The following is a 27286-nucleotide window of genomic DNA, read 5'->3' on the forward strand; positions in this document are numbered from 1 at the left end:
GCGGCTGTGTCCACGGCCTGCGCCCCACCTGGCTGGGGTTTTCCTCCCTACGCCCAGCCCGTGCTGGCCGGCCCCACTGCGGCCCGAAGGTGGTGCTAGGCAGCTGAGGCCCTGTATCCCTGTGTCCAGAGAAGAGGACACAGCCCTGCCCTTTCCGCCACTGGCTCCCCAGCCTGCAGGTGAGCGGAGACAGCCCTGTCCTTGGGTGTGGAACCGGAGCACTGGCCGTTGGTCACTCAGGGGGATGTGACGGACCAGGCAGGTCCCGGCCTTGGCACCGCTGACATCTGGGGCTGTGGGATTCTCTGCTGGGTGCCAGGCTGGACACCCTGTGCCACACTGGGTGTCAAGCGGCACTTCTGGCCTCTGTTCACTGCACCAGCAGCAAGACCCCTACCCCCGGCTGCGACAGGGCAAACGTCTGTAGATGTCGTCACCCGCCATCCCACGCCAGCGCAGGCCTCCGGGAACTCCCGTCGTTGTTCAGTCGTGTCTGACTCTTTGTGACCCTGTGGACTGCAGCACGCCAGGCCTCCCTGTCTGTCCCCAACTCCCGGAGCTTACTCAAACTCATGTCCATCGTGCCGGTGACGTCATCCAACCATCTCACCCTCTCTCGTCCCCTTCTCCTCTTGCCTTCAATCTTTCCCAGCATCAGGGTCTTTTCCAATGAGTCAGCTCTCCGCATCAGGTGGCCAGAGTATTGGAGCTTCCGCTGCAGCATCGGCCCTTCCCGTGAACACTCAGGGCTGACTTCCTCTCAGATGCGCTGGTTGGATCTCGCTTTTCCGCTGTTGTCACGACTCCACTTGATCATCTGTTCCTGGCCGTGCTGGGTCTTCGCTGCTGTGCGGGGTCTTCCCGAGCTGCCGTGAGCGGGGCTCCGCGTCTCTGGCTGCGCTCAGGCCTCTCACGGCACTGGCTTCTTCTGTTGCCGAGCACAGGCTTCGGGGCCTGCAGCCGTGAGCCAGCAGCTCTGGCTCCTGGGCTCCAGGGCACACGCTCCACACCTGCGGTGCCAGGCTCAGCTGCTTTGAGGCATGAGGGATCTTCGTGGATCAGGGATGAAACCAGCATCCCCAGCATAGACATGCAGACTCTTTACCACTGAAGCACCAGGCAAGCCTGGTTTGATCTTCCTGCTGTCCAAGGGACTCTCAAGAGTCTTCTCCAGCACCACAATTTGAAAGCAGCAATTTTTCAATGCTCAGCCATCTTTAGGATCCAACTCTCACATCTGTACATGACTACTAGAAAAACCATAGCTTGGACTATACAGGCCTTTGTTGGCAATGTCTCTGCTTTTTAATATGCTGTCTAGGTAGCTCACAGCTTCTCGTCTAATTTCATAGCTGCAGTCACCATCTGCAGTGATTTTGGAGCCCAAGAAAATAAAGTGTCTATTTCCACTGTTTCCCCACTGATTTCCCATGAAGTAATGGGACCAGATGCCATGATCTTAGTTTTCTGAATGATGAGTTTTAGGCCAGCTTTTTCACGCTCCTCTTTCACCTCAGCAAGAGGCTCTTTAGTTCCTCTTCACTTTCTGCCAGAGGTGGTGTCATCTACGTATCTGAGGTTATTGACTTTTTTCCCCGATAGTCTTGATTCCAGCTTGTGCTTCATCTAGCCCAGCGTTTCTCATGATGTACTCTGCATAGAAGTTAAATAAGCAGGGTGACAATATACAGCCTTGACGTACTCCTTTTCCTATTTGGAACCAGTCTGTTGTTCCATGTCCAGTTCTAACTGTTGCTTCCTGACCTGCATACAGATTTCTCAGGTAGGTCAGGGTGGTCTGGTATTCCCATCTCTTTCAGAATTTTCCAGTGTGTTGTGATCCACACAGTCAAAGGCTTTAGCGTAGTCCATAAAGTAGAAGTAGATGTTTTTCTGGAATTCCCTCGCTTTTTCTATGATCCAACGGATGCTGGCAATTTGACCTCTGGCTCCTCTGCCTTTCCTAAATCCAGTTTGTACACTGGGAGTTCTCGGTTCACCTACTGTTGAAGCCTGAAGGATTTTGAGCATTATCCTGGTAGCCTGTGAGATGAGCGCCACTGTGTGTTTCCTTAATACCTAGAACAGGACCTCCCAGGGCAGCCCCTCTGTACCCCCAACCCTACTGGCCCTTCCCACCTGCCTGGCCTGGCGGGACGGAGGTACTTTGTGGTGGAGAAATGGCAGATCTGACAGGAAGCACCCAGGGCTGAGTCAAGGGGTGGGGGTGCAGCCATCAGCCAGGCCAGCCCTGCGAGCCCCACTGCCTCAGGCTCCTGCCCTCCTGCCTGGAGCCTTGGCTGCCCAGGTGCAAACTGGAGAAAAGGAGCTCAGTTTCCACTTCCCCCGCATCTGCTTTCTCCATCCTTGGGACTTTTACAGCACATCCTGGCTGCCCACTGGGACCACCCAGAAAGGCTGCCCGGACCACCACTCTACTCTGGGAATCGCTGTGTGTGCATAAGCCAGGTGCACATGTGTGTGTGTCTCCTGTGTACACACGTGTGTGCTCATGGGTATGTGTACACGTATGTGTGCTTGTGTGTATATGCACACAAGCGCACTCCTGTGTATATGCACATGTATGTGTGCTTGTGCACATGTGTGTCTCGTGTACACACGTGTGTGCTCGTGGGTGTGTGTACACGTGTGTGCTTGTGTATGTGCACGTGTGCTCACACACGTGTGTGCTTCTGTGCATTCGTACACGTGTGTACTCCTGTGTATATGCACGTATGTGTGTGCTCGTGCACATGTATGCGTGTCTCGTGTATACACATGTGTGCTTGTGGGTATGTGTACACGTATGTGTGCTTGTGTATATACACGTGTGCGTGAGCACACGTGTGTACTTGTGTGTGTGCGCACGTGTGTACTCCTGTGTATATGCACGTATCTGTGTGCTCGTGCACATGTATGCATGTCTCGTGCATACACGTGCTCGTGGGTATGTGTACACGTATGTGTGTGCTTGTGTATGTACACATGTGCTCAATGTACTTGTGTGTATACGTGCACGTGTGTACTCCTGTGTATACGCATGCATGTGTGTGCTCGTGCCTATGTACACACGTCTGAGCTCGTGTTCATGCATGTATGTGTTCGTGTGTGTGTGTGCACGTATGTGTGTGCTCATGTGTGTTCCTGTCTGTGTCTGTGTCTGTGTATGGGGGATAGCCATCACAGTAGCTTTCAGCCACTCTGGCGAAAGGATACCCACGTCCCACACCACAGCCCCGTCCAGGCCACGCTGAGCAGCGGGAGCCTCTGGGCCAGGGCACCCAGAACCCCAGGTTCTCCACCAAGATCCACAGAATAAACTGACCCGCAAAGAGGGCCCAGAGCTGCTGGCTGGGCCCTGGCGTGGCCACACCTTGAAGGTGCAAGGGTCCCTCCAGGGCACCCTCGTCCATGAGACGAGCAGGTCCCCGGGTCCGGGACTGTCCGGGCAGCTGGCTCCGGGGCCCCCAGCACCATCAGCAGAGACGTGCTGGGGGGTGCCCAGCCGCTCCCTCTTCTCTGAGACCACGGAGGCCACGTCTTGAATGGAGGCACCCCAGAGGAAAGCTGGGAGGAAAGCTGCTCCCAGGGGGCCTGCCCACACCTCCCACCGTGGCCAGAGTGAAGGCTTGTGTGCCCAGGGGGAGCTGCTCTCCAGCCCCACAGCCTAGAGAGCCGGGTGGAACAGGATGGCACCCCGTACAGCTCTCCACTCCCGAGGGCCTGGCTGGGTAAAGGAATGTCTGGGTGGGGCCTAGGGCTCGACTAGAACCTTCTCCTGAGCCTCAGAAGGACTAGGGGCAGCGGACAGGGGCCTGGACGCCGGCCACCCAACCCAGAGGCGAGACGGCGGAGGGGACAGGAGGAGGGGGCAAAGGGCAGGGCGGGACTGCGGTGTTGACACCTGCCCTGCACACGCACAGACTCTGGGAAGGGTGTGTGCAGGCGCCCGGATGCGGAGAGGGCGGGAGGAAGCTGGAGGAAAAGGGAAGAGGCCTCCACTGCCTGGGAGCGAGCGGGGAAGACCCCACAAGCCCCGAGGCTAAGAGAGAAAAGAAACCCCCGGTGTGACAGCAAGGTCGGTGTGGCAGCAAGGTTGGGGAGGGAGGAAGGGAACCAGGGCAGCAGAGGGGAAGCCCGCCAGCCAGCTGCCAGGCCCAGAGCTGCAGCCCCACCCCCACCCGGGGCGATCGCGGCCTGCAGAACAAAGGCCACCCCCTCCCAGGACGGCAGCTGGGGTGACGCCTGGACGCTCATCTGCACCCCCGACCCGCTGGCCGGCGGCCCTGCTCCGGGCCCCCCGGGAGCCCGCTCCTCTCTGCAGCCTCCGAGGGGCTGACGAATGCGTAACCTCACTGTTCCTTGCAGAGACGAGGGATGTGTGTCTGCTGGCCCTCGCCCGGGGCTCGGGTCCCCAGCTGGCATTGCACAGTCATCGTTCCAGGGAAACACAGACACGCCCAGCGGGCCCTCTGAGGATGACCACTGGGAGGGAGGCTCTCACTGACGCTCCGCGCTGGGACAGCCTCCTAAGGTCACAGGACCCACCCTACCGCCCACCTGGCTCCTACCCCAGTGCCCCAGGCAACTCCCTGCGGACCCCTTACTCACCCTGCGGGCATGCGTTCCTGGAACTGGCCTGCACCCCCAGGAGGCGAGCAAACCCCCACATCGCCATGGGGTCCCTGGGAAGGTCCTCCTGACCACCCCACCCTCCCACACCGAAAGGGCCCAGGCTCAGCAGTGGAGGCCAAGCCCCACCAAGGGTGGGACTGAGGGGAACGGGCAGGCACCCCGGCCCTGGTGGCTGGGGGATCAGGCAGCTGGGACCGCAAGACCACAGCGCTTCCTGTGGGCGCCAGGAATCCCCAGCCGCATCGTCCTCAGACCCACAATCAGAGATGAAAGAGGGAAGTGTCCCTGCGTGGCAGACAGGGCCCAGAAAGCCGGCGCTCTCTGCCGGTCTCCGGGGCCCCGAGCTCTGGACCACGAGGCTTCCGGAACAAAACCACCAATGCCTCATCCGGTCCCGTCCCTGTCTCCCCCAGGTGCCTCCTGAAAGCCCCCTGGGCCAGGTGCCCACTTGGGGCTGGAGCCCACAGGCCCGACAAGCAGGTGCAGCCTTCTTGCCGTGTGTAAGGTGAGACGAGTCCAGCGGGTGGGTCCCTCAACTGGGGATAAAAGGTGGGGGCAGAACCCCAAGCCAGCGTGCTGGAGGCCTGAGGGCAGGGGCCCAGGGAGGGCCGGGAGGTCGCGAGCCGGGTGAAGAAAGCCCTCAGGGACCACGGACAGACAGGGAGGACCGCCCCAAGTCCAGGGATCGGCTGTTAGGATGCTCGTCTGCCCCAAGTCACACCCACAACGCAGGGTGAGAGAGACCTCAGGAAGGGCAGGGCAGGGGCTGAACGGCTCAGCTGAGGGGTGGGGAAGCCTTCAGCGCCGTCACTCCGGCTCCCTGAACCTCCGTCTCTTTGTCTATGGAATGCTGGAGCTGGCCGTGTGGGTAACCGCGCCAGGCAGGCGTGCGATCACACAGGCGCCTACCCACTGCCCCCGTTTCAGGGGGAGAAGCCTGCCCGGCAGCGGTGAAAGCCAAAGGGTCAGCAGCTCAACCACGTCTGGACTCTTTTGAGACCCCACGGACCGCAGCCCGCCAGACTCCCCCGTCCATGGGATTCTCCAGGCAAGAATCATGGAGCGCGTGGCCGTCTCCCTTCTCGAGAGGAATCTTCCCGACCCAGGGACTGAACCCGGGTCTCCCGCACTGCAGCCAGATGTTTTTACCGTCTGGGCCGGCAGGGAAGCCAGAAATCACAGCAGCCAAAGGGAAACGGCAGTCCTGAGCAAAGGCGCCGGCCCCACAGGGGGCCACGAGGTGAGGAGATGTGATCCCAGGCACAGGGGAAACCACAGCCCTCGCTCTCATTGCTAAACCCGGGGTGGAGATGCCCAAGACACAGGCTGAGCGGGAGGGAGGTGTCTGTCATCAGGGGCAACACGCGCGCTCAGCCCAGCCGGGCGGGCCCGGGAGGTCAAGAGGGTGCCCAGCCGGGCCCTGACCCGCCTCGGGGACGCCGGCCTGAGGCGCAGGGCCACGAGGACCAGGAGTCAGGCTTCCACGGTTGCTGCCCGCGAGGGAGGGCACCTGGGGTGGTGCCAGCTTCCGCTCGCCACGGACCTCGGGGCCTCAGTTCCATCGAAGAGTGGAGGGGATGGCAGGAGGGTCATTAAAGACGGCGAGGCCCCCGGAGGAAGACCCCGGGGAGCGGGTGAGCCATCTCAGCAGCTCCTTGGGCAAGAGGGGGTTCCAGTGTGCTGGGGGGGGGGGTCCTGGACCCCGACTCGCTGTGCACCCTGCTGGCCAAGACAGAGCCCCGGGACCCCGGGACCCCCGCACCCGCCCTCCATGCCCAGCCCCCGTGCATCCAGATCCGGGACGAGGGCCTCAGGGAGAATGGACCCTCGGTGGGCCCCCCTCCCACCCTCCTGCCCCAACTCACCGCTCTGCTGGGCTCCGCCACGTCCCGGCCGCCCCGGGCCTTGCTGCCAAGGTGGGGTGAGGAGGCGGGCGAGTCGTCGATGTAGGGCAGCCCGTCCTGGGGCCGGCGCGGCTCCTCTGCCCGATCCGAGGCACAACCGAACCCCGGCGGGGTCCCGAACAATGCATCTGCAAGTGTGGAGAAGCAGGCGGCGTCAGAGGCGGGGAGGGGCTGCGGGCTGTCAGCCTGGGGGTTCTGGGGGCGCCCCACCCATCCCCCGTGGGCCTGGAACAGAGGCCTCCTATAGCCTGACCTCACTTCCACAACTGACTCTGCAGGTGGGCGGGGTGGGGCGCCTCCTCCCCGGACAACATGAGGCTGGGCCTTTGATCCTGTGGGGGTAGTGGGGCCTGAAGGGTGGACCCCAAACGCCCGAGTCCTGCTGTCCAGGGACGTCTTTAAGCCCCACCTGGGGGGATCCAACCTGACCCCCCGACCCAGGTGCCAGGCCAGGAAACAGGCTGTGCCCCCTGCCCCCCAGCCGAGGGTCCCCACGAGCAGAGCGTGGCTTATCCTAGAGCAAGCTCTCCCGATTTGGGGGGGGCGGTAACTGGCCACAGAGCTGACACGCTGTTCCTTCAGGCGCCATGCAGTCAGCGCTCCCCCACCCTGCCCCCACGGATCACAGGCCACACGGGCTCCAGAGCCCGCTTCCCAGAGCCGTTCTTACCGAGCGGACTCCCTGGCTGGGCCATCAGCCCGTGAGGGCCTGGCCCGTTCCAGCCTCACATCACGGCCGCCCGTCCACTCCTCCTTCCAAAGGGCGCCCAGGCCTTCCCAGAGGCCATCCCAATGGGGCTCGGTCACGTCACCACGACGCACCCGCAGGCAGCCCGAGGTGCCAGCACAGGCGGCCTCCGGGGCGTTCAGTCCTCGGCTGGCGACACCTTCGGGCACCAAACACTCCCCGTGCTGGCGGCACCCGGACCGCCCTGGCCAGGTGTGCCCAGCGCCTGGCGCTGGCTTTCCGGAAGCTACTAGAGCGGAGGACGGGCCTCACTGCCTTCCACGGGCGCCCGCCGGCCGAAGTCCCCGCTCCCTGCCCCGCCCCCCCATCACCCCACCCCTCCAGCTCTGCTCCCGGAAGGTCACCGTCCTCCAACAGGCGCCCTCAGCCCTGGCTACCCGCCAGCGTCATCCGGGGGCTCAGAAAGCGTAACCCAGGCGGGCCCTGCACGTACTGACCGAGTCGGGGGGTGGCCTGGGCCCGGGTGGCCGTGAAGGACCCCCAGAGGGCTCCAGCCAGGGCAACCGCCCGCCGGCCCGGCGCTGAGGGGCTGGCCACGCCGCTGCGCCTGGGGCCCTGGGGTCTGCACTCGGGGGCCGGTCACCAAGGCCAGGCGGGGCTCTGCCTGTGGGCCCGCGGGAGGGTCCCAGTCCTCGGGGCCGCTTCTGGGGGGAGAGCCGCAGAGGACGCTGAGTGCTGCACGGAGGCACCCTGATACCTCTTAATGCACCATCTGAGGGGCCTCAGGGACCGAGATCACTGCGCTGGGCGGCACCCTCAGGGCCCTTGGGCTTCGGGGTCTCAATTTTTATTTTTTTGGCCGCACATCACAGCGTGTGGGTCTTAGTTCGCCGACCGGGGATGGACCCCACGCCTCCCGCACTGGGAGATGGGAGTCCTAACCATGGGCCTGCCAGGGAAGCCCCTGGACTGTGGGTTCTGCACCGTCCTGAGGGGGCAGCCCGAGGCCACAGTCAAGCGCTGCCTCCTCCTGAGAAGACGCAAAGGCTCAACTCAGCATTCCTGAGGACGTGGGGGCGGGGGGGGCACAGAACTCCGGTCCACACCCCACCCCCCAAACAAGTCTGATCCCGGGTTCCTCTTCTTTTTGGAATCACATTTTTTTTTTTAAAGTAAGGACCTGTCCTCCGGCGGGGGCAGGGGTGGGGGGCGAGGAAGGTTGCAGACTCGAGAGGCTCGGGTTCCACACAGGTGGCGACACAGCTGATACGGTGCCGATCGCGTCTCAGGTTCCCCGACTTGAAACTGGGCCCAGGACCTAGACCACGGACAGAGCCCGCCCGGCGCTGAAACGCCGCTGCCGCCCAGCCCTCCCCGCTGCCTTCAGCAGCTCCACCCTCTGCCCCGGCTTCCCATTAGCGCAGAATGGCCAGCGTCCACACGTCCCAGGAAACCTTCAGCTGTTTGTTTTTTTAAAATAACCATGTTGCAGAAAGTTAACATATTCTTCTTTTCGTGGAAGAACACGACCTGAGCACGTCACCTGATTTCCAGGCCCGTGAGCGCACCGAGCTCACGTCCCAGTCAAGTCAACACCGAATCCCCAGTGAGAACCTCAGGATATCAGGGTCAGGCTTGGGACCCCAGGGCTCACCCCCGGGAACCGCAAGTGCTCACGTGTGTGACCCTCTCGTGCTGGTTCCACACAGCATCCGGGCTAAAGCCCGGCGTAAACCCAAGTCCTCGGTGAGGGGTCGCTGGCCCGTGTCAAGGGGGGCTGGCTGTTGGTGCTGCGGTGGAAGCTTCACCCGGCCAGGCCACTCCGAGAGGCCAGGTCTGCAGCCAGACGCCAGGGGTCACAAGGTGGTGCCCTGGGAACTAAAAACCCAGCCATCTTCCCACCCTGCACACATCTCCCCAAATGGACATCGGTTAAAGGAACCAGTGCCATTAAGCCCTGGTCCTGGCCGGCCGGCCACCCCTCATGTTCTCACCCAAGGGCTCCATCTGCCGCCCAGCCCATCTGGACTCGACACCCCTCATTCTGATGACCGCGCCCCTCCCCAGCCCCTCCCAGGCTGTTCCGATGCAAGTGTGTCACAGGAGGAGAGCCCCCACCCCCCGCCTGCTGCTTCTAAGCGGCACGCGCGGACCTGTCTTCCTCTTGCTCTGCGGCTTCCACACCCGACGTCTCCATCTTGAGCGTAAGGCACGATTTGGGATGAGAAAGGCTGCTGTCTGCCCAGACCCACAGCAGAGCGAGAGGCAGGGCGTGCCCTCCAACCCTCTGCCAGTGACACCCAGGGGGAAAGCCTCTCCAGGCTTGGCCACCTCAGGCAGGACTGGGCACTTCCTATAAAGCTCGACCCGAGGCTGAGGCCAAACCCAGGAAAGCAGTGTGCGTGGCCTTGGTGGGCCTGGGACCCCACAGCTCCTAGAGTCTCTGGGAGATGTTGTTATTGAGTTGCTAAGTTGTGTCCGACTCTTGTGATCCCATGGACTGTAGCCTGCCAGGCTCCTCTGTTCATGGGTTTCCGGACAATAGCTGCAGTGGGTTGTCATTCCCTCTTCCAGGGGGATCTTCCCGACCCAGGGATCGAACCAAACGAACCGGTGTCTCCTGCATTAACAGGCGGATTCTTTACCACTGAACCATATCAGGCAAGAGAGGAGGCTTAGCTGAACAGCTCACAGTGGGGAGGGGAGGAGGTGGGAGGGAGTGGGGCTGAGTCACAGCTCAGGCTGAGTGTAGAAAAGCGTTTACACAGTGAAACCTGAAACCTCCCCTGCAGGCAAGTCAGCCCAGCACTCTGCGCACCTAAAATCCATTCTCTGACGCCTGGAGAAAAGGCAGCCTCCCTCCCCACCCCACGAAAGAGGCAAAGGAGTAAGTCCGGGGGGTGCAAGTTCACGTCCCCTCTTACACCTGAAGGGCAACACTGGTTTAAAAAAAAAAAAAAAAAGTCCTTCAAAACATCAAGCACAGAACACCTGCAGGATCCAGCAACCGCACTTCCGGTGCGACTGGAAGGAATTCAAGGGAGGGTCACGCCCAGGTATCTGCACGCCCACATTCACAGGGGCCAAACGGCAGAAGCACGCGCCTGCCCGCTGAGGGATGACCGACACAGGATTCAAAGCAGAATACAGCTCGGCCTTAGAAAAGAAGGCTGCCCAACGCCGGCAGCGCTGTGGCTGAGCGACCCCGGCCAGCCCGGAAAGGCAGGCGTACCCTCTGACCGCACCGTGTCGCTGTTCTTGTCGCTCAGTCGCGATCTTTGCGACCCCACAACTGCAGCGTCTTTTAATTTCATGGCTGCCGTCCTCGGGGTCACAAAGAGTCGGACACGACTGAGCGACTGAACTGACGGGCTGAACGGCAGCATACCAGGCCTCCCTGTCCTTCGCCATTTCCCACAGCTTGCTCAAACTCATGTCCAATTGAGTCAGTGATGCCATCCAACCATCTCATCCTCTGTCGTCCCCTTCTCCTCCCACCTTCAATCTTCCCCAGTATCAGGGTCTTTTCCAATGAGTCAGCTCTTTGCATCAGGTGGCCAAAGTATTGGAATTTCTGCTTCAGTCCTTCCAATGAACACCCAGGACTGATCTCCTTTAGGATGGACTGGTTGGATCTCCTCACAGTCCAAGGGACTCTCAAGAGTCTCCTCCAACACAACAGTTCAAAAGCATCAGTTCTTCAGTGCTCACTATATGAGGTCCCTAACAGTCAAGCTTGTGTATGCAGAACAAGGAACAGGGGTTACCAGGGCGGCAGGTAGAAGGGAACGGAGCGATACAGTTTATGGGGCAGAGTCTGGTTCAGGAAGAAGAGGACTGCTGGAGCTAGACAGCGGGGACGGCTGCACAGCAATGAGAATGTGCCTCATGCCTCCGTGCTGGGCAGGCACAGGGACTAAACCGGCACACCTACCCATACACACACACGCCGGGGGGTCCCTCCTGCCAGCGCAGGAGACACAAGAGGCCCACGTTTGAGCCCTGGGTGGGGAAGATCCCCTGGAGGAGGAAATGGCAACCCATTCCAGTGTTCTTGCCGTGAAAATTCCATGGACAGAGGAGCCTGCGGGATACATACAGTCCACGGGGTGCAGAGTCGGACTCGTCCGAGCGCACACACAGACACACAGATTCCTAAGGGCCCTGCCGCCACTGGCGACGTCAGGGGCGCAGACGAGGAGGGCCTCATCTCTAGCAGCCCCTCGGCAATCACAGCCACAACAAGCACGGAACAGGGGGCGAAGTCAGTCAGAGAGAGAGAAACAAGTACCGAAGACCGCTGCTTATACATGGAATCTAGAAAAAGAGCACAGACGAAGCTACTGGCAAAGCAGAGACAGCTACAGACGTTTACAGAGCACACCTACCGTTGCCAGGGGGGCGGGGGGGGGGGGGGGGCATGGGCTCCAAGACACAAAACCAGCAAGGCCCTACTCGACAACACAGAGAACCCTACCCGGGAGTCTGTAATGACCTGTATGGGGAGAGAATCTAAAAGAAAAGTGGACCTTTATGTATAACTGATTCACTTCGCTGGATATCAGAAACCTAAGCGTGTAAAGCAACCACGCGACGATAAAAATTAAAAAGAAGCAGAAAATAAGCACAGAATCGAAACAGCCAAGGGGGTGCTGCCTGAGCGGTGGGGAGAGGCCTGGGCGAGGGGCATCGGGGCTCCAGGACGCCCCCAACCTGTGAGCTCCTTCAGCAATAAAGACGATGAAGGGAAGGCTGGGCCTTCTCTGTAGAGCAGATCGGGGCATCACACAGCCCCACGGTCTCCGCTGGGCTTGCATCTCCGCTGCCCACCCACACACCCCCACCTGGGCTGGGTGCGACCCCTGCCAGCCAGGCCCCCGCGGCGCGGGGAGGACCTGATCCATCGCAAACCACACCCGGGAACCGCCCAGGCACGTGCCTGCAGCCCTGAGACGCCCCCGGCCTGAGACAGCCCGGCCACAGCTGCCCGGGAAGCACCAGCCACCCCAGCAACAGCCTTTTAGCCCCAGAGGGGCCCCAGGAACTCCGACATGCCCCTCCCCATTTCCACGTCGAGCGAGACCTCTGAAGCCTCTGCCCGGCCCCCTGGGAAACCCCGCCGCAGGGTTCCCCGGGGACACGTTGCAGAACGGAGCTTGGACCAGTGGCCGTTCGTGTCCCGGGAGGGACGAGCAGGGCGGGGGGGCCTCCTGGGGCCGAGTGCCTGGAGCGCCCGCAGCTCCAGCCTGGGTCGCCTGGCTGCCGCCGGATCCCAGCCCAGGCCCCGCCCTCAGGCCAAGGCGCCCCCGGGGCGAGTCCGCGGGTGGGCGGCCCAAGGTGGGGAGAGCACGGTTAGGCTCGCGGCCTTCCCCGCCCAGAACGCGCCAGGGGCGAGAGTGCGGGGCGCGGCCCGGCTGGCAGCACACGCCCCCGGGGTCGGGAAGACACACAGGCGCGGGGGTGCGCGGAGCTGGGGGGCGGCGGCGCGCTGCCGCCGGGACGAGCTGGTTTACAAAGGTAAACGCACGTGAGACGGCGGCTTCCGCCCGGCGGCTCAGCTCCGAGGACCGCTCCACCGCGCCCCCTCGGGCCTCCGCGCTCCCCGCCCAGCCCCACACCCCGCGGTCCTGGCGGGGCCCGGCCTCGTGCGGGCGGTGCTGGGCTGGGGACTCTCGCCGCGGGAACGCAGTGCTGGCGGTGGGGCGGGGGCCCTGCAGGGTAGGCCCGCTCCCGAGAGGCTCAGAAGGCCGGGGGCTGGGGGGTCAGGTCTCACTGAGGGGCCCACAGTCCCCACGGGACAGCGCTGGCCCTGGACCCACACTCATCCTCTGCTTTGAGCCCTCCGGGGGGGTGCTCAGTGGTCAGGAACCCGCCTGCAGTGCAGGAGACTCGGGTTCCATCCCTGGGTTGGGGAGCTCCCCTGGGGGAGGGAACGGAAACAGTGTTCTTGCCTGGGAAAGCCCACGGGCAGAGGAGCCTGGCGGGCTACAGCTCACGGGGTCGCAGAGAGTCAGACACGGCTCAGCAGCAGCAACAGCCCGTCGCCAGCGCGCGGAGAGCAGATTCCGGGGCCCAGGCTGGCTCCTGTATTTGCGGCAGCGCCTGGAGCAGTCAGGGAATGCCTGTGCTGCTCAGGAAAGTAAGTTTCCCACACAGTGGAAAACTCTCACATCTTGGATGTAACAAGTGGGTATTTTTGCAAAATTCCCGCTGACCTTTGCCCTACACTGCCTCTGGGCCAAGCACAGGGCTGGCCACTCACATCAGCTCCTTGAAACCGCCCCCCCCCCCCCACCTCCATCCCTTTAGGAGGCAGGAACTTCCAGACGCCTGTTTTTCAGACAGGGACAGTGAGTCCCCGAGAGGGAGGAACTGCGTCTGGGTCTGTCTGTGTGAGCTGCCCAATTCAGTCAAGTTACAAACACACTTCAAAGCAAAAGCATTTTTCAAAAGCCAAATTAGTAACCATGTGACTCAGAAATTCTCGTCCTAGGTATGTGTAACTCAGGTGAAAATAGGCGTTCAAACCAAAACTTATTACCAGAATGTTCAAATGTTCTTTCGCAACAGTTCCAGAACAATCGGAAGGTAAAACAACACAGGCATCCAACTGATGAACAGGTCAGGAAGGGCAAGACAGAAGCCTGGGATGCGTGCACTCGCGCGCGCACACACACACACACTACCAAATGCACACACACTCACATACTCTACCAAATGCACACATACACTACCAAATGCACACTCACACTCACACTCACCTCTACCAAACGCACACACACACTCTAACACACACTCACTCTACCAAACGCACACTCACACACACACACTCTACCACATGTAAGACCTACTGTGGAGCACAAGGAACTCGACTCAATACTCTGTGACGAACTGTACGAGCAAACAACCTAAACAAGAGTAAACGGACTTCCCGAGTGGGAAAGAATCCACCTGCCAACGCAGGAGACGAGGGCTTCAGCCCTGATCCAGAAGAGCCCACAGGCCTCAGAGCAGCTAGGCCCGTGGGCCACAGCCGCTGCGGGCTGTGCCCTGCGTGCGACGAGAAGCTGCCGCAAGAAGGCTGCGCGCCAGAGGAGCCCGGCTCGCCCCAATCAGAGAAAAGCTCACGCTCAGCAACGAAGCCCCAGCACCGCCAAAGCAAGGGAGGGATTGGATTATAGAGCAGAACAAACACGCACGTGCTCAGCTGAAGTGACTTTGCAGTACGCCCGGAACTGACACAGCCTTGCAAGTCAACGGCGTGAAAGCGTCAGTCGCTCAGTCGAGTCCGACTCTTTCCGACCCCGTGGACTGGCCAAGCTCCTCCGTCCATGCGATTCTCCAGGCAAGAATTCTGGACTGGGTTGCCATTTCCTTCTGCAGGAGATCTTCCCGACCCAGGGATCAAACCCACATCACAGGCAGATTCTTTACCGTCTGCCATCTTCACTTTAAATCAATTATACTCTAGTCAAAACAGACAAACAAACCCTGACTTACTGATAGACACATGGACATACCAAAGTGGTCTATCCGTAGAAGGGAAGATTACCGGCCTAGGAAGACCACAGCATGGATGAACCTCTCAAACTTTATGGCAGGAAGTGAAGTGAGAGTTGCTCAGTCGTGTCCGACTCTTTGTGACCCCATGCACTATGCATACAGTCCATGGAATTCTCCGGGCCACAATACTGGAGTGGGTAGCCTTTCTCTTCCCCAGAGGACCTTCCCAACCCAGGGATTGAGCCCAGGTCTCCCGCATTGCAGGGGGATTCTTCACCAGCTGAGCCCCAGTGAGGGCAGCCCCCAAACGCCAGGCAGCGGCCTGACCCCATGTACGTGAAACGTCCACAACAGGCCCGACCGCAGAGGCAGCGAGCAGGTGCCCTGGGAGTGTGGGGCTTCCTTTCGGGGTGATGGAACCGGGAAGCGGACAGGGGAGGCGGCTGGCTGCCCAACACTGTGAAGAAACCAAGTGCCCCTGAGCTCTTCACGTGAAAACATTTCCTTTTCTGTTATATGATCTCAGCTCCATCGTACAAAACAGAAAAACTGTTTTTGTCTCTGAAACCGGGAACTTGGGAACATAGTCCAGCTGTTTCCTGACGACCTAGAGCGTCGTTCCGGACAGACGCCAGGACGGCCTGGCACCAGGACCCCAGGCCACCGCGGGCAGAGCCGGGGCCGCACGCTCTGACGCGGCGGGGCGGCTCCTGTTTTGCCTTCTTCCACTGGCAGGCTGGCAGCTGTTCCTTCCTGCAACCACACCACGCGGGTCAACATCCTTTTCCAGAGAGACGGCCCCCCGTCCAGTCGGCCCCCGTAGCTCGGCAGGGGTTCTGTGGGAGGGGGAGGGACAGAGAGGGCACCCCAGGAGCCAGGCCTGCCAGCCCTCAGGCAGCCACCCAGACTGTGATACCCCTAGGCCAGCCTGGCAAGTCCCTGGCGGGCACAGAAGGCCCCAGGCTGGCTGAGGACCGCCCCCAGGCCAGAAAACGCAGTCGAGAGGGGCCTGAGCTTACCCCACCCTCCAGGCAGCCCCAGCTGCCCTGAGCCAGGCTGAGCTCCTGGGGGCAAGGACCCACCCGACAGCCACAACAGCCTGTCCCACCCAGCTGGGTGGAGACCAAATTATCAGGTCAACTTGGCTGGCCTTCCAGCACCAAACAGCCCCGAACAGCACCCAGGACATCATCAGAGGACTTTCCTCTGATTCCGAGGACCCACCCACCTGTGCCTTTGGCTCCCAGATCCCCTGAGGGGTGGGGGGTGGAAGGCCACTGATGCTTCGGGCCCGGACAGAGGCTGCAGGACCAGCTGGGAGCAGCCGCAGCCCTCGGCTGGGCCGTGACCCAGACTCTGCACAGCCTGATTCTGTGACACGGCGCAGTCTGGCTCCAGACAATCAAACTAACATTTACTGAGCAGCCCGTCCCTCGGGCCGGCACAGTGCCGGACACGGGATGGCAGGGGCACCCAGCTGCGGCCCTGAGAGCCGCAGAACCCCAGGAATCGTGTGACGAGGCCACCGACAAAGGGCAGCCGGACCCCTCAGGCGGGCAGCAGAGAAGGAGGTCTCCCCCAGGAAGTAGCCACGGGGTGAGGGGGCAGACGCCAGGTCCCCTGGGAAGGACAGAGGAGGAGGAGGAGGCCAAGTGAAGACGGGCTGAGACTAGGAGGGTGAGGCCACCCGGAGCTGGACGTGGAGAAAGGGCTTTCTCGGCGCCTCCAGAGGGCCTGGCCCTGCCCCGTCTCTGTTCCAGGACTGGAGACGATTCACACCTGTCGTCTGAGCCACAGCCTGCGGTTGTTCTGTCTGGGTGCCCACAGGAGGCTGAGCAGACATGGCCTTTGCCTGGAAGAGGTGCCGCAGAGCCAGCAGAGAGAGGGCTGCCAAGGAGACTGGAGGGCTTTCCAGGGGTGAGGGCCGGGTGGGACAGAGGAACCAGCAGGGACACCCCCACGGAAGGAGGGGTCGGAGCCTCGGGGGACCACGCTCAGGGAGGGTGACGTGCCGGAACACGGCAGGGGGCCGCAGTCCTGCTGGGGGAGCCGGGGGCTGCGGAGGTCGTGAGGGTGGCCCGGGGGCAGGCGGGCGGCACAGGCAGCCCGTCTGGGTGAGGAGCTGGACTGCGGCCGGCAGAGGCTTGTGACGGTCACTCCGGGGGAGCGGGTATAGGGCCCGGCGTCAGGGAGAAGCGACGCGGACAGACGCCAGGAACTGGCCGACAGCTCGGACATGGGAGGAACGGCCGAGAGGACAGCACATCCCCACTGCCGGCGTCTTGGGCCCGGCCACGGGGAACCGGCCACAGGGCGTGGTCTGGGGACAGGGGGCACCACCGATCGGCAGGGCCCCCCTCGGTGGCCTGGGCGCCTGGCCAGGAGCCGCAGCCCTGCCGTGAGGCCCCGCCAGACCCTCGCCTGCAGCAGCCGCCCTGCGCTCGCCTCCTCTTCCTCCACGGCCCCAGAGTGGGGCCTGGCCCTGCCTTTCCCAGGGGCAGAGGCCCTGGCGCCCTGGGCCAGGCCTGGAAGGCCAGTTTCTCTCTCCTGCCCACGTGGTTCAGAGGAAGCCCGCGGCCTGCACGGGCCGCTCAGGCATGGACTGCACAACACAAAGGCGCGGGTGCGGGTCCCTGGGCACCGGCCGCCTCGCACAGTCACTCCGGCACTGGGCACCACCCCCTCCGGGGTCCCCAGGATGCTCCTACCAGGAGGGCTGCCTCCCAGTGGGCATCGGTCCTGCTGACCTGGTTACCTGTCTGCAGGGCTCTACGGAGACTCTGCGGGTGGCAGCTGGCAGCCCACGGGGTGGACGCTGCTCTTCCCGGGCTCAGCTTCACCTCTGGCTCCGGGAGGATCAGGCGTCCCTGACTCTGAGCCACTGTGTGAGCGGCAGGGTGGGCAGAGGCTGCGGGGGGGCCCACCTGCCCACTTGCTGTGGCACTGGGTCCACCCGGGGATGACCCGTTCGCTCCTCGGGGCGGGAGGGGCCCCCTGCCAGAGCAGCCCCTGATGAGCCCAGGACAGTGGGCTGGAGCCCCGTCCTCACTGGTCCTCTGGGCATCCGGGCATGGGGACAGCCTCGGAGACCAGGCATCAGGGGGCCGGCCGGCCTCGCTGCCACCACGGGGAGGGCGTGCCCCTGGCTGCCTCCAGCAGGCCCAAGGTCAGCTCCCCTGAGCCGCGTGTGGAGCAGTGAGGGAAAGCAGCTTGGGGCTGTGCCTTCAGCGGGTCTCGGGCACCCTCTTTCCACGCGCACACAGGGGGACGCGTGACGGCAGAGGCCCTGGACCCAAGGTGGCCTGGGAGCCCAGAGCCACGCACGCGGGCTCCTTGGCGGCTGCTTCTCTGCACCTCCGGGGCCCACTCACTCGGCGGACACCCCCAGCCCACTTCTCTGACCAGGCCGGCAGCCGGCTGGCCACGACCCCTGCCGGGTCAGAGGTCAGACTCCAGGGCCCCGGCTCCCAGGTCCCCTGCCAGGGACTCCGGGGCATGGTCTGAGCACCTCCCCGTCTATGCTGGGGGCTGATGGGGGCTGTCACTCGGGGGGCGTCCCTAGGGGTCTGTGAGGGGCCAGGGCGGCCCAGGGCCCTCGTTCTGAGCCTCTGCGGTCTCCTGCTACAGCCAATCGGAGAGTGGAGGGGGGGAGCCCTGGTCTTGCGGCGTCCAGGCTGTGTGACTGCCAGCCACCCCGTCATCCTGCACCCCAGCTGCCCCCCGCTGACAGCAGCGGGCATCCAGGTCGCATCCACTTTCCCAGGCTCTGCCATCAGGGAGCTTGGGGGCCCGTCGGTAAGGCGGGTGCACCCCAATGGCCTCAGACCCTCCTCGGGCCTTCACGGTTCCCCGCCATGGCCTTGGTTCACGCCGCGGCAGTTCTGACGGCTGCCTCAGAGCCCTCTGGAATCAGGCAAGCAAAACCGAGAGACACAGCCTCCACCTAGGCTGGCCGGCTCCCGGCCCACACCCTGCTCTCCTCCTCTGGGACCCGGAGGCCCCGCTGCAGTGGGGGCCCCTCCCCGGGCGGGGCAGGGTGCGGCATCTCCCAGAAACCCTGCAAACCTCCTCCTCGGGCTCCATGACTCACTGCCTTCAAGCGTCCTGTGTGCTGTGTTCCAGCACAATCTCTTCTTACGTGTGAATCAAGACCCTGGGTCGGGCTTTCTGCTGCCGTGACTGGCGTGAACTTTCCCTTTAGAAAATGTTCTTCCCACAGGACCCAGTCGCTCTTCCACTGAGCGTGCGTGTGCACGTGAAGGCCGCCGACACCATCGTTTTGTCTTGTGGCGTGTCGCCTGTCCATGTGTTCTTGGCAGAGACGAAGCGGTGGCCAAGCTGTGTGACAAGCTCCTCGGTCTATGGTGACGGCAAGGAACAGCCAGGTTATAAAGCTGAGGAGGGGAAGGGGGTGGTGGCCTCTCCTGTTACTGGGGCCAGGTCAGCAAGCTACAGCTCCATCTGGCCCAAGGCTTGCTTTTTTGTTAATAAAGTTTTACTGGAACATGGCTCTCTCTCCAAGACAGACAGCTGCTTTCAATCTGGGATGGTGAGGCTGAGAAGCTGCAACAGACGCCACCTGGCTTGCAGAGCTGAAAAGGTTTAACTGCTGGCTCTTTGCAGAAACAAGCTGTCTGGCCCCCCCCACACCCCGTTCAGGATAAAACGCAGAGGTGCACAGGCCCCAACAGAATGGCTCTACATACAGGATGGGCAGTTTTATCTTTTGAGTTAGCTTTACCATGAAGATGCCAGCGCCCTCATTTCCACCTGAAAGGGGCCAGAAAGAGTGAGTCTGGAGGCCCAGGTCTGGGCAGAAGTGACATTAGACCCGGCCTGGAGACCAGGCGCAGGGCCGGCGGGTGGTGACCTGGAGGCGGCCTTGTATGTGCTTGAGCTACAGGACACTCTGAGCGAGGAGCGGCCTGCTGTGTACACATCTCCCCCTTGAGCTTGGAAAAGTCCCCTCGAGGCCAAAAGCCACGCGGACATGGAGCTGCCTGAACACGCTGAGTGCCTGAAGGGGCGGAGAACAGGGCCCGGCAGAAAGCACCGGAGATGCGGCTTTGGACAGCGTGCGTGCGGACTGGCACTGAAGGTGCCTCTCGCTGCTGGTGCCCGCCCAGCAGAGCAACGGGGGCGGTCTTCAGGCGGAGGCGGGAGGGAGCCGCCAGGGGCGCATCGCCCTGGGGTCCAGCCTTGCAGAGAGGACGGGCCGCGGGCAAGCATGCGAGCTGCCCAGGGGCCAGAAGGCCGGACATCTGGACGCGAGCTTGCTGAGACATGGACGAGCTGTCGGGGCAGCGGGACACGTTCCCACCCAGGGAGGCCCTGCCAGGAAGCTGCTTTCAGCTGCGCCCTCAGTGCCGGGTTGTCGGCTGCCTCGTCTAGACCTCTCCCCCTGGTGATTCAGTGTCTCGCTCTCTCCTGAGACGCCCCCAGATCGATGGCTGGTCAGATCCCAGGAGCACGGAGCCCCTTGAGAACGTCCAAGGTCCTGAGTTATTGCAGGTTTGGTCTCTGGGGTGGTCTTTATTTTAAATGCTCTTATTTTCGGCTGCACTGGGCCTTCACTGCCATACACAGGCTCTCTCTTGGCTGCAGCAAGCGGGGCTTGGGGTTCTGACTGCAGCGGCTTCCCGACGCAGAGCAGGGGCTCGGCACACGCAGGCCTCAGCAGCGGCGGCAAGTGCGCTTGGCGCTGTGGTTCCGGGGCTTAGCCGCTCCGGGCGTGAGGGATCGTCCTGGATCAGGAATCAAGCCCGTCTCCTGCACCGGCAGGTGGACCCTTTACCCCTGCACCAAGGAGGCCCTGGGACAGTTCTTGAACTGAAGGCTCTCTGAGGAGGCGGGACCATCTCACAGGGCCCAAGCGCTGTGCTGAGACCCTTGCTAGGTCAGGTCAGCCCCTGGGTGGCCTTGTCAGCCCCGGGAGTGGGGGGGGGGGGGTGTCCCAGCAGGTCCCGTTGAGAGGAAACCAGACTCTGTCCATCGATGGTAACAAACGTACCACCCACGTGGGGGTGGTGCTGATGTGGTGGGGGGGGGGCTGTGCCTGTGTGGGGGCATATGGGAAACCTCCGGACCTTCTTCTCAAAGTGAAGCTGAAACTATTCTAAGAGAAAGTTTAAAAAACAAAGGCAAAAACAGACACTCCCCACCCCCACCAAAGAAGTCACTGCTGGGACGTCCCTCAGGTCGTGAGGTCCCTACCCCGCCCTCTGGGCCCGTCTGCCTTCCGGACCCCTGGACGGGCCCCCTGCACACGCTCTGCATAAAGCACGCCGTGGCGAGTGGGGAAGGGCAGCGGGCGTTCACACCCCCGCCCGGGAATCTCCCGTGTGTGAAGGTGCTCCCGGTATTGCCTGCTACCCACCCCACACCTTCCGAGCGTGCTGGTGACTCCGCCGCCCCAACTCTCCAGAGGCTTCTCCTGTGGGAGCCCCCAAGCTTGGCCCAGCTGACTGCTGTGGGCCGGCCCTCGGGGAGCCCCAGGGCCCCGACAACTCAGTGTCTGGCTCACGATGCCGGGGAGCACCTCCATGCCACCCTGGGCCATGGCCCCCGCTCAGCCTCGCCTCTGCCCCATTGCAGCCTCCTCTGTGGATTCTGCCGTCCCGGCAGGGCGGCCACAACTGCACGTTAAATTCCTGCCCGCATTTCTGGGGGCGGGGGGGAAGGCTTTGGGCTCCCCAGGCGTGGACATCTTTGCCAACACGCAGATTCCTGGAGCCAGGGGATCCTAGAAGCTGTCCCATGTGCCAGACCCGCCTTCCCGGTCGCCTGGAGAGCCCCATGGCCAGCTGTCACCCACCCCGCACAGCAGGAATCCGGCAGGAACATGCCCTGCGCCCTTCCCTGGATACCAGGGCCACCTGCCCCATCTGGCCGGGCACATGACGGTCCTCGGTGGCACGTGCCCCTCATGGTACAGGGCTCCTGCCTCTCCGCAGTGGGGGCGGTGGGTGGGTGGAGGGAGAGAGGGTCTGGGACCATCGGACGGGGCGGCGGAGGGCGTCAGGCGCTGACAGTTCCCCTCTGCGGGGTTCTCTCGTCTGTCAGCTGGGAGTGACTCGAGGAATCTGTAGGGCTGGGCTGGGCCCCACAGTCAGGGCCTAACAGCCGGCGTGTGGCAGGTGCCTCACAGAGGAGGGGCTTTGCACCGGACTCGATCCTCTCCGTCCCGTCCGCAGAAGGCCGGGCCGTGCGCCCTGGACGGGAGCCAGGTGTGGAGGGGTGTGTGTGTGGGGGGGTCCGTCCCGGGGGGCTAAGCTGACTGTGCCTGCCCCACCCCGCCCGTGGCCACGGGAGCGGGCCTGGAATCCAGCACCCCGCGTCCCTCCCTGGACACCGTGGAGCATGCAGGCTCGCCAGTTACATCCCTGCCTACACCTGCTCCCACGCTTCTGCCCCGTTTCAGAAGGGGAGCGGACACCAGGCTAGAGTGTTGGGAGGAGGGGGCTGGTGGGGGGTGGAAGTCCCAGGAAAGGAAGTCTTTGGGGTCTTCCCCATCCCCCCAGGACGCCCCCAGCCTGTCCAAAGGCCGTTCGTCCCCTGCACACCACCCTGCCTGTCTCCTCCAGCCTCCTCTCCCGGGGACCTGCTCACCACCCACTGGCCCAGACCTCAGCGTGACGTGACCCCCTAGTTCCATGTCGCTCCCCAGCAGCTGGGAGCCGGGGGACACAGCTCAGCCCAGGACGGCATCTGTGGATCCCGCAGGCCCGCGGCAGGCACCTTCTGGATGCCGCTTTGCTAAGCACGGGGACTGCACCTCCTCCTGGGGACTTGTGGCCAGCGGACCGGCTGAGTCCTGTTTCTAGTGATGAGAAGCCTGGGGCCCGGTGAGACACGACCAACAGCCCAGGTCACCCAGCTGGGCGGTGGCGGGGCCTGGCACGTTGAGTTCTGCCCCAAGCCAGACGCTCAGGTGCCACTCAGGTGCCATCCTGCCAGCCGGAGGAGCAGGGCCTTGGGGCAGACGGAGCCTGACCTGGCTGGCGGCTGCCCGTCATCTCTGGGACCCTCTGGCTGGTCAGCAGGCCCACCTGATGGGTCCCAGCCTGTCTCGGCCTCGAGAGGAGACGCCCGACTAGGGGGACACAGCACCGCCGTGCTGCGGGGATGTGGCGAGGTCTGTGCCCGGATGGCACTGGTACCCAGCCCGTCACCTCGTGCGTCCAGGCACCCCCATAGGCCAGGGGTCACGCGTGTGGGTGTGGTGTGTTTCTTCTGATCCAGCCCTGGGTTGGTGCCCGTAAGGCCCGTGTGTCCCACCAGTCGGTGGCTGGAGGGGGGACAGGACTCAGATGTGGGTTCTGGCGTCTGGATGCAGGTTGGGAAGCAGGTGGAAGGCCAGGGGGCTCTTAGGTGCGGAGGGTGGGAGAAAATCCAGTGGAGGGCCTCCTGCCGGGTTGGGGGCGGGGGTGTTGGATCTTTCAGGGAGATGCCTGAAAAGTGCCTCCCCCATCAAGGCTGAGGGGTAGTCCTGCAGGAGCTGACTCCCCGGGACCGAAGGGGGCAGTGGCAAGGGGCTGGCACTCCACCTGGCTTGGAGACATCCCGTGACACTTCGCTGGACGCCAGCCAGCCCAGGTGCCAGCCAGGTTCTAAACCGCACCCACCGAGAAAGGCTGGTCCCATCACACGAGAGCCTCGAGCCACTGTCCGGCTCCACGCGGCTCAGGGCTCAGCCAGCTCCCCGCCAGGACACACCGTGGCTGGGCAGCGAGCAGGCTAGGGGCTGCCATCTGCATTGCACATGCAGCCTCTCTGGGAGGGCCTGCTGTCCTGAGTCCAGCTGCTCAGATCGGGCCGCTCCCCCATCGGACCACCCTGGGGGACGTGCCCTGGTCCCAGCCAGGAGCAGGTACCTCTCGGGCTGGAGTGATGTGAGACCCAGAGACGGCTAGGGCTGACTCTGGAGACGCTTTAGAAAGTCAGTGGTGTGGGAAGGGTCTTTTTGCTGGCAGGGCACTGGGGGACGTGGTCTGGTTCCTTCCTGGAGGAAGTGGCTGGAAAGGGCCTGATACACAGAGGCCTGTGGCGGGCACCAGGCTGCTATATGGGTGGGCGACCTGGATGGTCTCCAACCCCACTCCTGGCCGGGGGTTGGCAGTGCCCAGTCAGGAGGGACAGAGACCTCGGGGTCGGCGACCTGAGGCCCAGGAATCAGGCTTGTCTTCTCCAGGCCTGTCTGCAAGTCCAAGCCCAGATCCCATGGCTTTAAAACAGGACCCCGGGAACTGCGAGCCTGAGGCGTGTGTGATCTGGGTGAGCCGGGCTGGGACTCCACCACGCGGGGCACTTGTGGAAGACGTCCTAGGCGCAGCGCTGGGGTCCGGCACCCCTGGGAGCACCTCCAATTGCCATGTCCTTCTGATTCCTGCGAGAAGGGCCTCCTCCTGGTGGGCCCGGGGCCTCCTGTGGCGTGGGGATCCACGCTGCCCGTGTCCAAGGGCTGAGTCTCTCTGGAGGACTCGCCTTTCCCCAAAGGCGTTCAGAACTGATGCCCCAGACCCCCGTGGGGACCTGCTCTCCAGGCTGGCCTGCAGGTGGGCCCCCCGCCTGAGTCGGGGTCTGGCAGCTGTGCCTGTTGTGGGCATGGCCAGGCGGGTTGCAGAAGCAGGACCAGCGCCCAGCTAGACTGGGGACTGAGCCGCGGGGCCAGGGCAGGCTGGCGCTCGCGATGACAACTGGGATTATCACCAGAGGCGGCAATTCCCATGCTGACAGTTTCAAGTTTCAGGTCGAGACCCGAGGCCAGTCCTCCCGCGGCCTTCAGACGAGATCCTCACAGCTTGTTTCCCACCTGCTTCCTCAGCTGCTTCTGAGACCCCGAGCCCCAGGGGGTGGGGAAGCCCCTCTCGGGTCTGGGACGGTGTGTGTGGGGGAGCCACGCCTTCCTGGTGGGAGGCTCTGAGACCGGGATTGAGCAGGTGGGGTTGCGCATTCGGCTTTCAGGGTGGACCAGAGGGACAGGATCACCAGGCTAGGGTCCCCCCCAGACTCACGGAGGCCTGACGGGTGCCACAGGCCTGCGCCCATATGACCCCAGCCCCCAACACGGGGACCATCCCCCAGAGCAGAGCCTGCCGCCTGGCGTGGACGCGGACAGCGGCACTGAGGGTCCTGGGCAAGCTGGGCGGGGGTGGGGGGGGCAGGGTGTGGATCTCGGGGACACGGAGCCAGAAGCCCTCCTGGGCTGGACCACGTGAACAGTGGAGGCATCTGATAATTAAGAGAAACGATGCCTGCGCTTCTTGACGCCTCTCGCTCCGGCAGGGGAGCCGCCGCGGCCTGCCAGTCACCCCCAGGGCGTGCGTGCGGGCTGTCCCCACTTCACTGGTGGGAATGGGGAGATGGGAAGCCAGCTGGCCGGCCCACGGGGACCCCACCTTGTCTGCTGTCTCTCTCCCGCAAGGATGACTGGAGGAGCCCCTGGGACAGGGGTGTCGGGGGCTGGGAACAGGGCATCGCGCTTCCTGCTCTGAATGTGCGGGTCCAGGTGGGCAAGCTCCTGGGCCTCTCTGGAGTCGGGGGGCACAGAACACTTTCCCGAGTAGAGACAAAACTTCAGCCCTGACTTCTGCTCAGGTGGAATACGCCGCAAATTCTGGTGTCAAATACCAGGTATCAGCGCACCCCCCCACCCCCGAGCCTGGTGGGGAGGGGAGGGCCAGGGAACTGGCAGGGCCTGAAGGTCAGGCTGGAGCTAGGGGCGGGACGGGGGGTGGCCCGTGGGGTCCTGAAGGCCTGGGCGCCCGGGGGCAGAGTGCAGTGAGCCCAGAGTGCAGGGAGCGGGGCAGGCCCCCACGCAACTTGGGAGGAAGCGCCCTGCTTAGAGGGGCCGGGGCCGGGCTCTCCGTCCGGCAGGCTCCAGGTGTCCGGGCCGCACCCGCCCCAGCTGGCGGCCGGCTGGGCTGCGTGGGAACGCCCTTCCTCTCTACAGCTAAGCATCCCACGTGGAGGTGGAGTGCGGTTTCCCGTGTAGTTATTTGCTTAACTTTTAATACTGAAACAATTTCAAACTCACAGGAAAAAATCCGCGAGCAGAGTACAAACAGCCCTGTGTTTAGCACGGCAATGACCTACAAAAGGGAGCCCGGGGGACAGCCAGCCAGATGGCGCTGTCCTCAGACACCAGGCGCCCGCGACGCCCGCCCCTCAGGCAAGCACGCTCGGGGCCCACGCCTGCCTCCCGGGAGTGGCCGGCCAACGCCTCCCACGGCCCAGGCCCCTGTGCGGCCCATCCACCCTCTGCCCAGCTGACACAGCACCACGGAGCCGGAGGGCGGCCATGTGCTTTCTCCCCAGAGTCTAGGCCCCAGCGTGCTGCACCAGCCACGCCTGTTCATCGGAAAGACCGAAGAGTCGGGCCCCCACCCCCGTGAGTCTCAAGCCAGGCGCCCCACGGTTGGCGTGAAAAGAACTCGTATTCTAAACCTATGCCATAAACACGGCAGCAGCGAAACTCTACAGACGACTTGCCCACGTCCTCACCTCAGTGACCATCGCCGAGGTTCGTTTCCCCAAGATCCCAGAAGTTCCTCCCCTGTGACCACGTCACGAAAACCCCAGAGAAGGCAGTACCAATGGGACACCAGGAGTCACACCCGCCCGGGCCCACAGCCCCTGCCAGCGGGGAGCTGCCTGCCGCTGCCGTCCAAACACAAGCACCCAGTTCTAGTTCTCCGCCGCCCTGGGGCCTGCGGCCGACGCGGCGGCGGAGACGGACTGCGAGCTCCACGGCCCGGACCTCGAGAGGCCTCACAGCCTCAGCCTGTATCCGCGGACCCCAGCCTCCTGCCGTGTGCGGGCACCCAGGCTGGACCGCGGAACGAGGGGCTGACCACAGCGACCGAGAGGTCCCCACCAGGTGACGGCCGACAGAAGAATTGCCCACCAACACGGATTCAGAAGAGAGAAACCGCTCAGCGTGGGGACGGTTTGTTACACAGCAAAAGACGACAGATACAAACCCTGAGACGTTCGGCTCTACGCGTCTCTCCTCCTTACCTAGGAGCTTGGACCCCACGTCTGCAGAATCTTCGCTGTCGCCACGAGCTGATTATATCGCAGTCCAGCCAGCTCATGTAACCCCTTTCCTACTAGGGGACTAGGTTAGTTTCTTTCCAGCTTTCCACTGTTATGGATACAATGAATCAGCTCATATAATAATACCAAGAGGAAAAGGGAAAAAAAAAGTCTTATTTCCTTAGGAAAATCTAGGGTGGGATTCCTGGGTCTGAGTTTATAAACACTGCTAATGACTCCTGAACAATGTGGACGCTGAGAACCTAAGAGAAAGGGGCTGGGAGTCAACTAGGCTCTGCAGAAACCAGGCATCCGCGTTCTGAAGCCAGGCCAGGTCGGCCAGACTTCCTGAAGCGGGCAAAACTCAATGGACTCTGGTTAGTCTAGAAAAGCAGCCAGGTTTCCAGGAAAGGGCAGACGCCCGGAGACTCAGTCTCTGCCTGCTTTCCAGACTCCTGGTCCCTCAGTCCCCTCGCACATCCCTGTTGGCCGGCTCCCACCCCGATTCCCAACCTGCTGA

General features: G+C 62.9%; 1 protein-coding gene across 1 annotated transcript in view; it reads right to left on the minus strand.

Moving 5' to 3' along the window:
• The window catches only part of BCR (BCR activator of RhoGEF and GTPase), an 84316-nt gene that overhangs the window by 40283 nt on the left and 16747 nt on the right, over positions 1 to 27286 (minus strand). The window contains exon 2 of the mRNA XM_052654505.1: positions 6501 to 6667. Coding sequence (XP_052510465.1) covers positions 6501 to 6667 — 167 coding nt within the window. The remainder of the gene's footprint in view (positions 1 to 6500; positions 6668 to 27286) is intronic.

Source organism: Budorcas taxicolor, chromosome 17, assembly GCF_023091745.1.
Source record: "Budorcas taxicolor isolate Tak-1 chromosome 17, Takin1.1, whole genome shotgun sequence".
NCBI lineage: Eukaryota > Metazoa > Chordata > Mammalia > Artiodactyla > Bovidae > Budorcas > Budorcas taxicolor.